Source organism: Ictidomys tridecemlineatus, chromosome 8 (assembly GCF_052094955.1).
Source record: "Ictidomys tridecemlineatus isolate mIctTri1 chromosome 8, mIctTri1.hap1, whole genome shotgun sequence".
Lineage (NCBI taxonomy): Eukaryota > Metazoa > Chordata > Mammalia > Rodentia > Sciuridae > Ictidomys > Ictidomys tridecemlineatus.
This window is the reverse complement of record NC_135484.1, coordinates 53,847,564-53,862,009: the sequence shown is the minus strand read 5'-3', so window position 1 is coordinate 53,862,009 and position 14,446 is coordinate 53,847,564. Positions and strand designations below refer to the sequence as shown.

Here is a 14,446-nt window from a genome sequence, read left to right as displayed (position 1 = left end):
TCTTTTAAAAATTGTATCAAAATATGATACCAAGTATTCACCAACTGGGGACAAGTTAAGAAGAGTTCATTCCTATCAGTAGCAAGGGCTGGAGCCACAGCTTCCCTAAGGCCTATCATTACTCTTTTATTTGGTTATTCTTTGTGTCCATTTGTCCTTCCTTTGAAAATTAATTACATTTATTCTCTTCAGAAGATATTACTCCTCTTTTCCCAACAGGTCTGCTTTCTGTTGTGGACGGTGTTCTTTCATTATATTCTAAATCCTGTGTTCCAGCCAAAAGTCTTGGTGTAATTTTGAATTCACTGTTCCTAGGTCTGTGAGCTATAAAGCCCTCTTTCTGAACTCCTTTCCTATTGACTGTCCATGAAGGGGCAGTCATTTGTTCTACTTAGTTCAACAGGATTTTTTTTTGAGATCTTCCTTATCTAAAGCCTGGTTAAACTACGTTGCTGCTAAGAATCTTAGGCCTTGTCAGAATGAGGAAGAATTTTGCTTGTTATTAAAAACCTCTATAAAACCATTTGTAAATACAATCAAAAGATAAACAATGATGACAGAAATTATCTTGCAATTTGACTAGCAAATTTGGAAATAGATGCTGGAAAAACTGCAGAATTTAGCATAATTTTAGCTATCTGACCCAAGATCTAATTCTTAATCCTATTAGATTTATCTTTTTTAAAAAAATTGTTCTTTTTTAGATATATATGAGAGTAGAGATGAAGTTGGAGAAGATAATGCTAAGTGAAGTTAGAGAATCTCAAAAAGACGAATGCTGAATATTTTCTCTGATATAAGGTGACTGACTCGTAGTGGGGTAGGGAGGGGGAGCATGGGAGGAAAAGATGAATTCTAGATAGGGCAGAGGAGAGGTGGCAGGGGGTTAGCAATGATGGTGGAATGTGATAGACATCATTACCCAAAGTACATGTATGAAGACACGAATTGGTGTCTTCAACCAGAGATATGAAATATTGTGCTCTATATATGTATAAGAATTGTAATGCATTCTGCTGTCATGTATTTAAAAAATAAAATCAATTAAAAAAAGTAATGTCAGATTCATTCTACTGTCTTTCCTATTCCCATTCCTTCTCTCTTCCCTTTAGATTTATCTTTTTTCTGACCAATTTTAAAGCCATTAACTGAAGTCTCTAAGCATTTCCCCCCTTTTCAATGGCGTTAGTTTTCATTGTACAGTATTTGGAAAAAAGTCTGCTTTCAAATACTCATGATTAAATTTTAAAAATCAACATATAATCATATATTTAATATACGCTGGTCTTGTGAATGCCCAGCATGCATTCACATAAAATACATATATATAATCAATAATATGATTATGTGCATATAACACATTTGTATGATCAACACATAATATGTATATATACACACACACAACTAGGAAAGTCTGGGCAGGTATTTGACATTTAAGAAGTTTATAAATATGTGAAAATTTGGAATCAAAAGAATTAAAAATTGAAGATAAAAATAACTTAGAAAATTCCCTCTGGTAAGGAGAAAGTGAAAGCATAGTTGGAAGAAACAGGGGAAGGTTTCTTTCTATTTTTTAAAAAATTACATATATTTATTTTATATCTATTTTAAATTATCAGACTTTCAGTCTAGAAATCACATGAGCTTTGGTTTACTCTTACATTAAGATTTCAACTGTTCCCAAATATTGAACTATTTCTCATATACTAAAAAAAATTAAGTGATTCCTTAAATATTAGCAGATTATTGCTCCATTTGCCATAAAAATTTTGAAAGCTAAAAGTAAATCTAATAAATTTGTAATTATTTTTTGAACTAGTAATACTTTTTAGTCAATATATAGAACAATGATTTTATTATTCATCAATTCAACTAAATTATACTTCATGGAGCTTGGGGTCAAGTTCCTAAGGGAATAACTAACTTAGATGAAGAATATAAATTAAAAAAAAAACCTCTTCTGAGCTACACAAGTCAGTTTACTACCCTATACAATTACCCACCTCCTATCTTTATAATTTAAATTTAGAGTTTGATGTGCTCTCCTATATCCAAGATCTAATTGCTAATATCTGAAAAGGAAAAAGAAAATATTTGAGAATGTTCCTACAGGTGCCATCATTAATAAATAGAAATGTACGCTTAAATGTCTATGTCTTATTGCTTCAGGTACAAACTGAAATTTAGTATTTGAAGAGCATGTTTATCAAAGAAGAACAATTAACAAATTAAGTCACTGTTTCTTTTTAAATTTTATTCCTCAACCCGAGGAACTTCATATGTTGAAGTTTAATCTTGATCCTAGCTATGAACAGATAAATATGTATTCATACTTTTTTTAAAACTTCCATTATACCTAGATACAAGAATAAGCCCTCAGGGCTGGGGTTGTGACTCAGTGGTAGAGTGCTTGCCTGGCAAGTGTGAGGCACTGGGTTGGGTTCTCAGCAACATATAAAAATAAATAAATAAAAATAAAGGTTCATCCACAGCTAAAAAAAAAAGACTTTAAAAAAAGAACAAGCCCTTGATGTTAAAACTGTCAAATGGTCAAATGTAAATAACTAGTTCTTGTTTTTCCTTATGTAGTTTTCAGGCTTTGGAATTTAGACACATCATACAAAGAATATATTTGTTTACTTCCTATCAAATTATTGCTTCAGTTTGTAGATACTTGTTAGCAAAACTAAGGCAGAGACAAATATCATAATATCTCTCTGTAAGGTGTGTGTGTGTGTGTGTGTGTGTGTGTGTGTGTGTGTGTGTGTATGTGTGCACACATATCTGTGCTCATTGTTTTAAAGCATCTTTTGAGAGTGGATAATTGGTTAAGTTTGCTATGGGCTGCAAAAACGTTCACAACTGTGTTCTTTAGAAATTCTGAAAGTATTTGCAAAATCACTGTTTTTTTCTCAGAATTAATTAGAATCGGATCTAATTATGAGACTATCTTTTTGATATTAGAAATATTTCACAAGTGTAGATTGTAAGAAAATGCAGCTACAATGGATACATTGACCTGTTTCATCATTCTAGACAGATACTTTACCTTTCTGCTGCTTCTTCCTGCTTTTTCTTTTGTAGTTCATCTAATAATCTTTCTAAAATCTTAGCATTGATTTCAGATTTATGCCTTAGATATATTCTGTTAAGTAAAAATTTTCCTGAAATATAAAGAGGATAATATTAATTTTGAAGCTGCCTAGAGTAAAATACATTTTGGAAATTAACAACAAAAAGTTATTTCTGCCTATATCCAAATATATTTTCCTTTAAAGATTTATCTAAAGAGAATTTAGATTCTTTAAAAAAAATTTTTGAACTTAGATTATAAAAGACTGTCTTAGTATGTTTTAAAAAGGTATATATTAATATGGCATAAATCATTAACACATGAAAAAATTTATATTACATTTTACCCCTGGAAATTCTCCTTTCAAATATACCTATTTTTTTCAGAGGCAAAGTGACAGAATAATGAAAAATTAACATATTTATGTAGCTAATTGCCCTCGGTCTTACATATCATTCACTTAGAAGTTGTAGCTGCTGATTTAAAGGGGATCTTAAATTGCTAGCTCTAAAGAACAGTTACAATTATGAGGGCCTGCTGCAATATTCAGCAAACCAGCACATCATCCCAGGGCATCTTCTTGGTGGATGGAAACCTTATTTTGTGCACCAGTAGTTCCTGCAGGGATTGCTGGGGCAATATTTATACTTAAGAAGAATGGAAAGTTCTCCATTCTGTATTTTAAACAAAACTATTATCAGCAATAAATTTCCACTTTCAAATTTTCATGATAAATATTTACCAACCATTGTTTTCTGTATCTGATAAAAGGATTACCAAATCAGGTAAAATTCCTCTATCAGTTAAGGCAATCCACAGTTCCTTTATAAGAGGGCAGTTGCCCAAGATCCATCCTCCATTTTGGGGGGCTCCAGAAAACCTATCTTTATTTTCTTCCATCACCTGTGAACAAGTGCACACTGATATTACCATCATAGTTTGACAAGTCGAGGATTCTATCTTGATAGATCATTTTGTGGATCTCAAATATGTTTTGAGTTCTGACTTTGAGAAGATGAAAGAAAAGAATATATTAATTTTAAAAGAGAAACAATTTTAAAGCAATAAAATTGTAAGTTTTAAGAGTTAAGAATGGGAAGCAAAAGCCTTTATTAAATAAAGAATAATACATTTTTGCTATATATTGTTCAATATCATAGAATACAAATCCTTATCAGAAGGCCTGGGTGGGCCTGAGTCTGCATTTCTTTTTTTTTTCTTTTCTTTTTTTTTTAAAAAAGAGAGAGAGAGAGAGAGAGAGAATTTTAATATTTATTTTTTTTTTAGTTATTGGCAGATACAACATCTTTGTTTGTATGTGGTGCTGAGGATCGAACCCGGGCCGCACGCATGCCAGGCGAGCGTGCTACCGCTTGAGCCACATCCCCAGCCCCTAGGTCTACATTTCTAACATGCTCCTGGAGATGATGGTACATGCACCACTCTTTGAGTAGCAAGGTCCTAGACCAGCACCCTCTGCTTTACACCCTTCACTGTGAGAGGGGACATTTATGGAGATGGTTTCTGAAAGCAGTAGGAAGGAAATGGGTCAGAACAAATATTGTAGGTGCTAATTAGGGAGTTCTGCTAACTTCTCACCTCCCTGTTCCAGTAGCAATAGCTTCAACACAAATATGAAAATTAGTAATGTGTAACTGTGAATGCACAACTCTGGGAACTCTAAACCAGCTTGTGTGCCATCAGGTATCATGGAATATTAGAAATCAAAGGGGAAGAAATGTCAAGGGGCCATGAGCATCCAAAATTATTATTATTTTTTTTTGAAATTTTATCTGAGTAAGCAGTGTTTTGAAAGAAAAAGAATTTCAAACACTTAGAAATGGTTAACATGAAAGGATTAGAAATCAAAAGGAAAAGCAACAAAGAAGAAACAAAAATGACTAATAAGATTTTACTGTCCAAGTTTAGAAGATACAAAATTAAAACACATTGAGATAGAACATAATTTTTCTGTTCTTTCAACTTTTTATTTGAAAAAAAATGGCTTTATAGTATTTTAATACATGAATAAATCTTACTTTGTTTAAACATTTGCTTACTATTAAATATTCATCACTTGTACTTTTATTGTAATACTGTGATGAATCTTTATATATTAAATCTTTCATATTTTTATAACATTGTGATGAACATATTTATATAAAACCTTTAAATATTATGTACTGCTTCAGGTTAGCTTCCTAGGAAACATGATTTTAAGATAAAAAAGATTGCATATTGTAAAGACTTTTCATATGTACTGCCAAAAACATCTATATCAATTTTTACTCTTTCTAACAGAGTTTGAAAATAACTATAGCATAACCACTTCACAAGTATTGTTTTTAAAAAACACTGTCAATTTAATAGGTGAGAAATGATATCTTATGGTTTTAATTTTCATATTTTTATTGAAACAACCATTATAAATGTTTAACTAACCATTTGCATTTCTTCTTTTAAAATGAAAATAGTCCTGGCTTGCTTTTATATTGCGGTAATAGATTTTCTCATTGATTTACAAGAAATTAATTTTATATTTATTTTATCTTTCCCAGTTTCACTTTTGCCTTAAAATTTTGATTTTCATGATTTCGTTTTCTTTTTAGAACCCAGGAGTACTTAATCACTGAGCCATATCCCAGCTCTTTTTAATATTTTATTTAGAGGCAGGGTCTCTCTGAGTTGCTTAGGGCCTTGCTAAGTTGTTGAGGCTGGCTTTGATCCTCCTGCCTCAGCCTCCCAGAGCTTCTTGGATTACAGGGTGAGTGCTTGCACCACTGTGCCTGGCCACGATTTCCTTATAGAAGATTATATATACCTTGATAGATCATTTTGTGGATCTCAAAATAATCTCCCCTTTTTGCATTGCTGAGGATCAAATCCAGGGCCTCTTGCATGCTAGATAAGTGCTCTATCACTGGGCTATGTCCCTAGCCTGAGACACTCATTATTAAGTAGCCTCTCTATTGAGATTTTCTCTAAAGACTTCTTCTATTGCAGTCGCCTAGAGTTCTTGGTAGATATTGGATCTGGAATGTACTCCAAAGGCCCATATGCTACAGGTTTGGTCCCCCGCTTGGTGCTATTAAGAGGTAGTGGAAACTATAAGAGGTGGGGCCTAGTTGGAAGTCACTCTGTCTTCTTTCTCCCTTTTGCTTCCTGGTCATAAGGTGAGCATATTTGCTCTGCTACACACTCATCCTTCTCTTCATGATTTCCTTCCTAACCACAGTACCCAAAGCAACCTGGGCCAACTGATCTTGGACTGAAGCCTCTCAAACTGTGAGTCCAAAACAAAACATTTCTCTTTATAAGTTATTCAAGGTATTTGTTACAGTGATAAAAATCTAACACAATATTTGACCTTTCTAAGATCATTTCAATGGTACTATACTTTCTTCTAGTTTAAAAAAAATGCCATTTTAACATTTAGCTATGGGGTTATTATTTTTATCTTCATATAAGATGAGAATCTAAGTCCCCCCAACCAAAGCTAACTTTATCAACACTGAATTGACTGAATTTATCAATTCCTTCAGCACATGCTAATGTTTTATCTATACTGAGGTCTGTTCCTGAAGCTTCTCTGTGGTTCTGTTGATTCTTGTATGATGAGCAAATAGTATTAGGACATATTTTAGTAGCTAGTAGAGCAAGGGTCTCTTATACTTCTTTGCCAAACTGCTCTTATCTAATCTCAGCTATTGGTTCTTCCACAGGAACATTAGAGTTTGTTTAAAAAAATGTTTTTTGAGTTTTTTATTACAAATGCATCAAATGGTATGTACTAGAATTTTGAAGGCATTAAAATATTTTTAGTTCTTTACAAAAATGCATCAAATGTATAAATTGAGAAAGATTTTTTTAAAATAAGATTTTGTCTTTACATAAAAGAAGTTGTTATGTCTCTAGGTGTTGACATCTGCTTATGTTCCCATTTAAAGTATTAACACTTTCATTCATGTGGCTCTCTCATCTTTATTTCAAGCTTATTATTAGCTATTTTACATTTATTTTCCTGTCTTGTGTGGAGTTTTAAAAATTCATTTGGCTACCTTGTTTCTGAACAAGTTTATTAGCTCTAATTGTTTTTAGATTTTCTTAGATATTTTTTGAATAAAAACAATCAACTGCAAAAAATGATTATATTTCTCCTCTGTTCCAATAGTTATTTCTCTTATTTATTACAAATTATTATAAGATTGTTATAAATTTCCATAGATCACTAAATTTAATATGATCCTAAACTAGACCTTCTTTATCAGGTTAAAAAGACATTCTGCTGTTCTTAATGTGATAAAATGACTTATTGTGATAATCATTTGTGTTATTCTTGCTGTATTTTTTCCATTGTCATTCAGCCAGCCTCTCTGAACTCCTTTTTGAGAGAAGTTTGTGTGGCAGGGCTGACTGCAGGAGTTGACTTTCTGACCTTAATTTGTTCCAAATGATTCTGCTGCAGGTGGAAAATTATCACTTACCAAAAACCAGTGGAGCAAAGGAAGGGAAAGGAAAGACTATTGGCTTGTTGACTGGTTTCAAGGAGAGAGGTGGTTGACAGGGGAGGTCCTGCTATCACTGAAGTAGCTCAAGCTATTCAAGTCCAGGAAAGTTCAAAATTGAGCCCAGGAAAGGTTTGGCGGATGGGGGTGCTTGAGGTGGGGTGGGGAAGCAAGTTTTGGATGTATCAGTGGTAAGAGCTTTAGTTCAGAAATGTATGCAAGGGAAATCCCCAGTTGGATAATTGTGAGAGAAGGTGGAAACTTTCTAGCAGGGACCATCTCCCCAGGTGAACTTCTAGTTCCCTTCCCCCAGGAGCAGAGTTTCCAGATTTGGAGTCTCACATTTCTCTTCTTAGCCACACATGCTAAAATTCTTTAGGATATGAAATCCTAAGGAAGGTTTCCACCATCTGTCTAGCACAACCATAAGGCACAAATTGATAAATAAATTCATCTTGCTAATAAAAATGGTGAACTGTGAATTTAATGGAATTAATCAGAAGCACACGATGCATGGGCATATCAAATTCATATCAGAAAAAAACTGGCCATGAACTTATCAAACACACCAGACCAAATAAAGAAAGCCCCTTACTCAAGGCTCATACTAGAAGGAGCACCCCATAACTGGACAGTGTGGAAAGACACAGATTTTTTTGGCCTATGTTAACGACATAGCTCACTCATGACACCACCTAATAATTTAAGTTTAATCACAGAGAATTCAGAAGTACATTGAGAGCCCTAAATCTGCTTTATTGTGTCTTTGACTATTGCTCCAAATCTTTATGCAAGATCTCAGTCCAAAACCAGACCCTTACAAATATTCTGTCCTTTATAAATGAAAGATAAGCCTTCTGATTTACCATTAATATGACACAGAATTTGAGGCTTTCTTCCCACCTCTGTCTGTTGGACTGAACAATTGTATGTATGTCAACCAATCTTCTCCATGAACACATGTTCAGGGTGGTTGGATGAAATTAGTTAGCCCTGAAGCAAATTCTGTCTAAATCTATGACTAGTTAACTCATAGATGAAATATCTACTCTTGGCACTGGTTTCATATGCACCATCTTTTAGCCAACTGAACTGAATCAAGGACAATCCAAGTTAATGAATTAATTTTGAAGCTATAAAATTAGATCACACTTTTTAAAATAATTGAATATTTACCAAAGAGCATCAGTACTACTTTACATATAATAATGTTGACTACAAAATGTTCACGAGTCTACACCTTTAAATACTGTCAAGTAAGACTAAAACACACTAGAGGGACATTTTCCTAGTTATAGTTAAGTCAATGATAAAAATTAACAGATTGAATTATTACTTCTTTGAGGATTTCCTCCAAGATTTCAGCATGCTTTTCATAGGGATTTTCAAAGTTCATATCCGATGTTGCTTTTAGACTCTCTTCAAGCATGGAAATAACTGCTGGATGATCTGCAGTTACCTCTTCAATGGAATCTTCTATTGTGAATGAAGTAAAATAAGTCAATAAATTAAAGCCATTAGTACTTTTAGTGAAGAATGAAACATGGTTGTTATTACTTGATCCAAGAATTTACTATCTTTATATAATTGCACATGCTGGAAGAAGGGAGAAGTATAAGGAGAAGAGATATTAAGTGATGAATCACAGAATCATGAACTCTCAGAACAGTGTCTTATAGTTTGTGCATCAGAATAAGAGCTCACGAGGCAAGAAGAAAGTCATGTCAAGTAAGAGGCAAAGCTAAGGAAGCTGGAGAGGAGACATAGGGACCAGAGGATTCTAGGAGTCAAGCTAAGCACAAGCATCAGAGTCAGAAAACAAGATGAATGCTTCCAGTTACAAGCATGAAATCAGAAGAGATGGTAAGGGGACAGGAAGCAAGCAAGTTGTAGGGAATTGGGAAAAGAGGGGCACAGGCTTGCTTTTCAAGTGTTATACTTGATTCTTGGTCTTGTTTGTTGTGGAGTGCCTCTCTATACTTAGGCTGCACCCATTTAAATGTTCATCCATTCCTGCAGTGAGACAGGACGATGCCGGCTCCACCTGACTCCCCTACCTCTGCCTTTCCAGTCATGTTCTTGAGCTGCTGTCCCAGGGATCTAGCCACTGGGACTCTGTCCAGAGCCCAGTTGATATTAGCCCAGAAAACCCCCAAAAGGGCCTTCCAAGAGCAGCTGCCTGTTGCTCTCCTTGCATTGAAGTGTCCTCAGGGAGGGCAAGAGAGTTTCTGAGGAACCAGAGTAGAAGAGTCAAGAACCCATCATCTTCCTACAGTCATGGGAGAGGGGAGCATAGTGAGTCAAAACTAGCTAGGCAAAGATGCTAAATGTACAAGCTGTTAGTTGTTCACTCAATATCCATTCTTCTATTCTTTAGTAATGTAACCCTGATTCAGTGAAGGCCAACAGTGTGCCTAGATGAGAAACTACATCTCCCAACTTTCCTTATAGCTTGGATGGTCAAAAAGTTGAAATCACTACACACACACACACACACACACACACACACATATATATATTTTTTTTCAAATTTCCTATCAATTTTTTAAGAGGATTAATTCAGATGGATTAATACAGATGGTTTGTAAAGTGCCAGATTTTGTCCTTTGCTTTTAACCTGCTTCAGCAGCCATCCTGTGAACTAGTATGACAGCTACATTTCAGAAGAGTATCTTCCCAATACTCTTTTCACCAAGAGCACCTATCATATGCTATTTTCCCATGTTTCTGTATGTGCAACTGTTCATAATACATGGAGTAAGTTGGGTAATATTGGTTTTTTTTTCAAAAATCACACATTTCTCCCAAATTCTGAAGGAGGTATTTGTATTTTTAAGGACCACAATCTAAGAGAACCAAATTACCCACATATTACTTACCTGAGTCTAAATTCAAATCTTGATTTTGAATAGGATCTTGAGAATGCCTTTGCTCTGAAGATGTTCCATTGATTTCTTTCTCATCTGTGAATAAAACATTGTTAACAACAAAAGAACAGTATTAAATGAAAAAACATAGGTGGATTCCCAAGGAGAGCTTGTGATATGGGTCCAGGAACCCAAGATTTGAAGTCCTGAATTTTAATTTTTAATTCAAATGGGTAAACATATATGTCAGGAGGGCAAATAAAGATAATAACCTAACCTGCAGCAAAACTAGTAGTCATTTTAGTTTCATATAATGCCACTGTATCAAAATTGAAAAAAAAAGTGCCCTTTCTGAGGTGACTAACGATCTCTTAACTCCAAGAGGCTGTGCTTAATTCAGAGACATGAGGCAAAAAAAGGGGGGGGGGAGCCTTTGTATTGATGTACACTGGCAGGACTAGTGTCCATGCCTCACTGGTCAGGCCCTGATCCCTGCTTCTAGCCTAGAATACCTCCCTAAGAGAGGGAACAGGCTGTCAAGGGGACGGCTCTCTGTTGACTGGTGCTGGGGACTTCATAGCAGCAGAGATGGGGCTCCCAGCTGCCACTTGAGAGCCAACATTTGAATATATGGGGAAGCCTTCTGTGAAGGCTGTGTGTATGTCAGAGAGATGGGGTGCCATACACAAGCTTCTGACACTGCACAGTTTAATTCCTAATAGGACTGAAATAAACAGCAGGAAAATACATGCTGAATCATTAGGAGGAACTAAACCAACAAGCAAAAACAGCTCTACATTCTAAAACAAAACAAATTATAGATGCACTTAAAGACCAACCACAAAAAACAACCAGAATATAAGAACACACACACACACACACACATACACACACACACACACCCATTATCTCTGGTTGAGAGAAAGACAGTTTATGTCTAAAAGTAAAGAAAGAAATCAACAATGGAAAAACAATGAATTGATGGCAAAAACTATGAAAAATACCTCTATGTACTTCAAAAGCAGCAGATAAACTTCAAAAATTGGAAAAAATATAAAAAATAAGAGACTAATATAGAAAGTTTATACAGAGACCATATGATTGATTCAATAATTTAGAAAAAAAGATCAAAAAACAAAAATGGTCACCTCAGAAAAGACACAAATGGTAAACAAATATCAAAATAATAAACTTCAGAAGTAAAAATTAAAATAACATTTCAGAGAAAATCTTTAGTAGGAATCAGTGAGAGGAGCCAATGATACATATTTTGTATATTACTGAGAACATAACTGGTAACAACTTTTATGTAAAAAAGACTTTGACTCTGTGTATAGCTCTAAATTCATTTAGTTAGTGATTCCATTTATATTAACATGCAGATAAATCTTTACATTAAAAAAGTTGTTGAAACATAATTTATAGTAGCACAAAAAAAGAAAAGTAACTTAAATTTCCAACATAAAGAACTGATTAAAACTACTACCTATTCATATTGTGCAGTAATTTTAAGTGAAGGTTAAAGTATTTTCCAATGAAATAATATAATTAAATTATACACCTTAAGTCAAAAAAGGCAAAAGCAGTTTGTAATATATAGTTACATATAGTTATAATATAATTACATATAGTTATAATTATAATATTATAAATTATAAAATTATAGTTATATTATAATCATATAATGTTATGTAACACAATGCTATATGCTTTCTGTTAAAATATGAACAGAAAAATTGTATAAGGGAAAATAGCACAATAGATAAAGGTAAAATTTTACAACCCAAATTATGTGTTTCTGATGCTCTGACTCCAATGCATTAAAGGAAGTATAGAGCTTTTAAGAAAAATTTATAATTATACAATAATGATTATATAATGGTTGGAAATATTAAACATTTTTCTTTGATCTCTACTTATATTATCTTCCCATCTTCTATGTTTTCCTATTCATTCTAGTCAATCTATTTTTCATCCGATAGCTGTTCAGCTTAACTGTAAGAGAGATGCTAACTTTTATTCCTTTTGAAGTTTTCAATTTTTGTGGTGATTTTAAGCTTCGATATTAAGTATGATCGAAGATAAATGGAAGGGCTAGGATTGAGCTCAGTGGTGGAGTGCTTGCCTAGCCTACATGAGGCACTGGGTTTGATTCTCAGCACCACATACAATAAATAAAATAAAGGTCCACCAACAACTAAAGAAATAAGATACATGGAAGTAAGATCAATAAACATGGCATTAGAAGTTTACTTTATTACCATCCTTACCAATATAAGAAAATAAATTACCAAGGGTATTGTCTGACTTTCTTTTGGCTTCTTCAGTGTCCTCTAAAGAAGTGCTTGTTTGAGATTCTTCACGGTGTGCTGCAGCAAAAGAATAAGATATTTTATCAGCGAATCTACTTCCATTAGGAAAGATGTAGTCAGTAACAGTGACTGATGGCAACAGATTTCTTTACCTTCTTCATTAACTGCATCTCCATCCTCTTTTTTTTCCAATTCTTTTTCGAATTCTCTTAATTTTTTCTCAGCTGAAAGAGTTAATTGGCCTGTGTTAGAAAAAGGTAGCTGTAGGTAGGAAGGCTAGTATACTGACTGACAGCCTCTGCTTTCAAGTCAGACAGACTTGGGTTTGAGTTCTGACCGTCACATAAGATAAGTCACTCCATCGCTTTGTCTCAAATTCTAGTAGGTAAAATGAGGATCAATCAACTCTAAGCATTGCTGTGAGCATGGCTGGCACACAGGAAGTCTGCTCTAGCTTTGCTTCTATCCTCTGAATTATTATATATATTTTTATGTTCAAAAAAACCTCAATATTCTCTCCATTGACAAATTTTCCTTAAAAAAATAGATTGGGGCAAAACTGAACAGCAAAAAATTTCCAATGTTTGAAATTTTAAGAATGAAATTTCCTCATGATTCAGGAAGATGGCAGAAGCAAGGTAGGCAGTGAGTCCTGATATCACAACACGGAAAGGAGGCAGACTTGAGAGGTGGGTGACAAAACAGACGCTCTAAGACTCAATACTACATAGTCTGAGATCTGAAGAGACTAGAAGATAGGTTACCAGAGGAGAAAACACTGCTCCTGTGGAGCGGGTGGGGAGGGGCATCAGAGAGAGAAGGGTGGTGGTGGTGGAGGAAGAGGACAGTTTCTTACGCTCACCCACTTAAAAACTGTTGCAAAGACAGACAAAATTTAAAACTCAGAAGGCTCCTTAAAACAGCACAAAATGCTTAAAACCAAACTGTGAAAAGAAAACTGAGCCAGGAGTCTACAGCTGTCTTGTGGAGCCCACAGCAGACCAGTCACCCTCGTAAATTGCACTGGGATTCCACTGCCCAGATAGCTGCAAATGTAACCAGAGGGAAGGCCCCTGCAGTGGGCCCTCTTAAGAATCTGGCCAGAAAGAACTTCTGGAAGAACGATGACTAGTTGCAGATCTCTAAAGCCCCCTCCCTTCCCCCTCCCCTGAACAAGGGGATTGGAGTGAGCTGGAAGGGACCTGGACTGGGGAGGTGCAGCAAGCCCCACTCAGCTGTTGCAACCCAGACAAGGGCAAAAAGCTCTGAGCAGGTTCCCTCTATTCAGACAGAGGCTACGATGAAGCAACTTTGGCCCCAAACAAAGGAAATTGATTCATCAGCCCCACTTCCCACCACTGGCACTTGACGGGAGGCACTGTAGGAAGACTTGGGATAGTTCCTAGGATCACAGCCCCACACCAGAGGGAAAGCTGCCTGAATACCCAGTGACATGCAGACCCCAGAGGAAATTACCAGAGGCTATACAGCTCAAAGGGGAGGATATCAGCCTAAATAGGTGCACAGCCTGAACCATGATTGCAACTGGCAAGTGACAGGGCATTGTTTGGTTACTTGTGGTCCCCTGTGTCAGATTTACTAAGCAGAGGGAATCAATGCCCATCCTTCACAACCTGGGATGGCAGAAACTAGAGTCCAGGTGAATGAACCACTAGAGACCCTCTACTA

The 14,446-nt window shown here is 35.1% G+C and overlaps 1 protein-coding gene across 1 annotated transcript in view; it reads right to left on the bottom strand.

The window, feature by feature from the left end:
* Positions 1–14,446, bottom strand: part of Ak9 (adenylate kinase 9) — a 126,102-nt gene that overhangs the window by 60,909 nt on the left and 50,747 nt on the right. Inside the window, exons 14-19 of the mRNA XM_040283189.2 lie at positions 12,910–12,981; positions 12,737–12,814; positions 10,458–10,541; positions 8,915–9,054; positions 3,820–3,976; positions 3,050–3,164 (exon numbers count right to left, since the gene is read on the bottom strand). Coding sequence (XP_040139123.2) covers positions 3,050–3,164; positions 3,820–3,976; positions 8,915–9,054; positions 10,458–10,541; positions 12,737–12,814; positions 12,910–12,981 — 646 coding nt within the window. The remainder of the gene's footprint in view (positions 1–3,049; positions 3,165–3,819; positions 3,977–8,914; positions 9,055–10,457; positions 10,542–12,736; positions 12,815–12,909; positions 12,982–14,446) is intronic.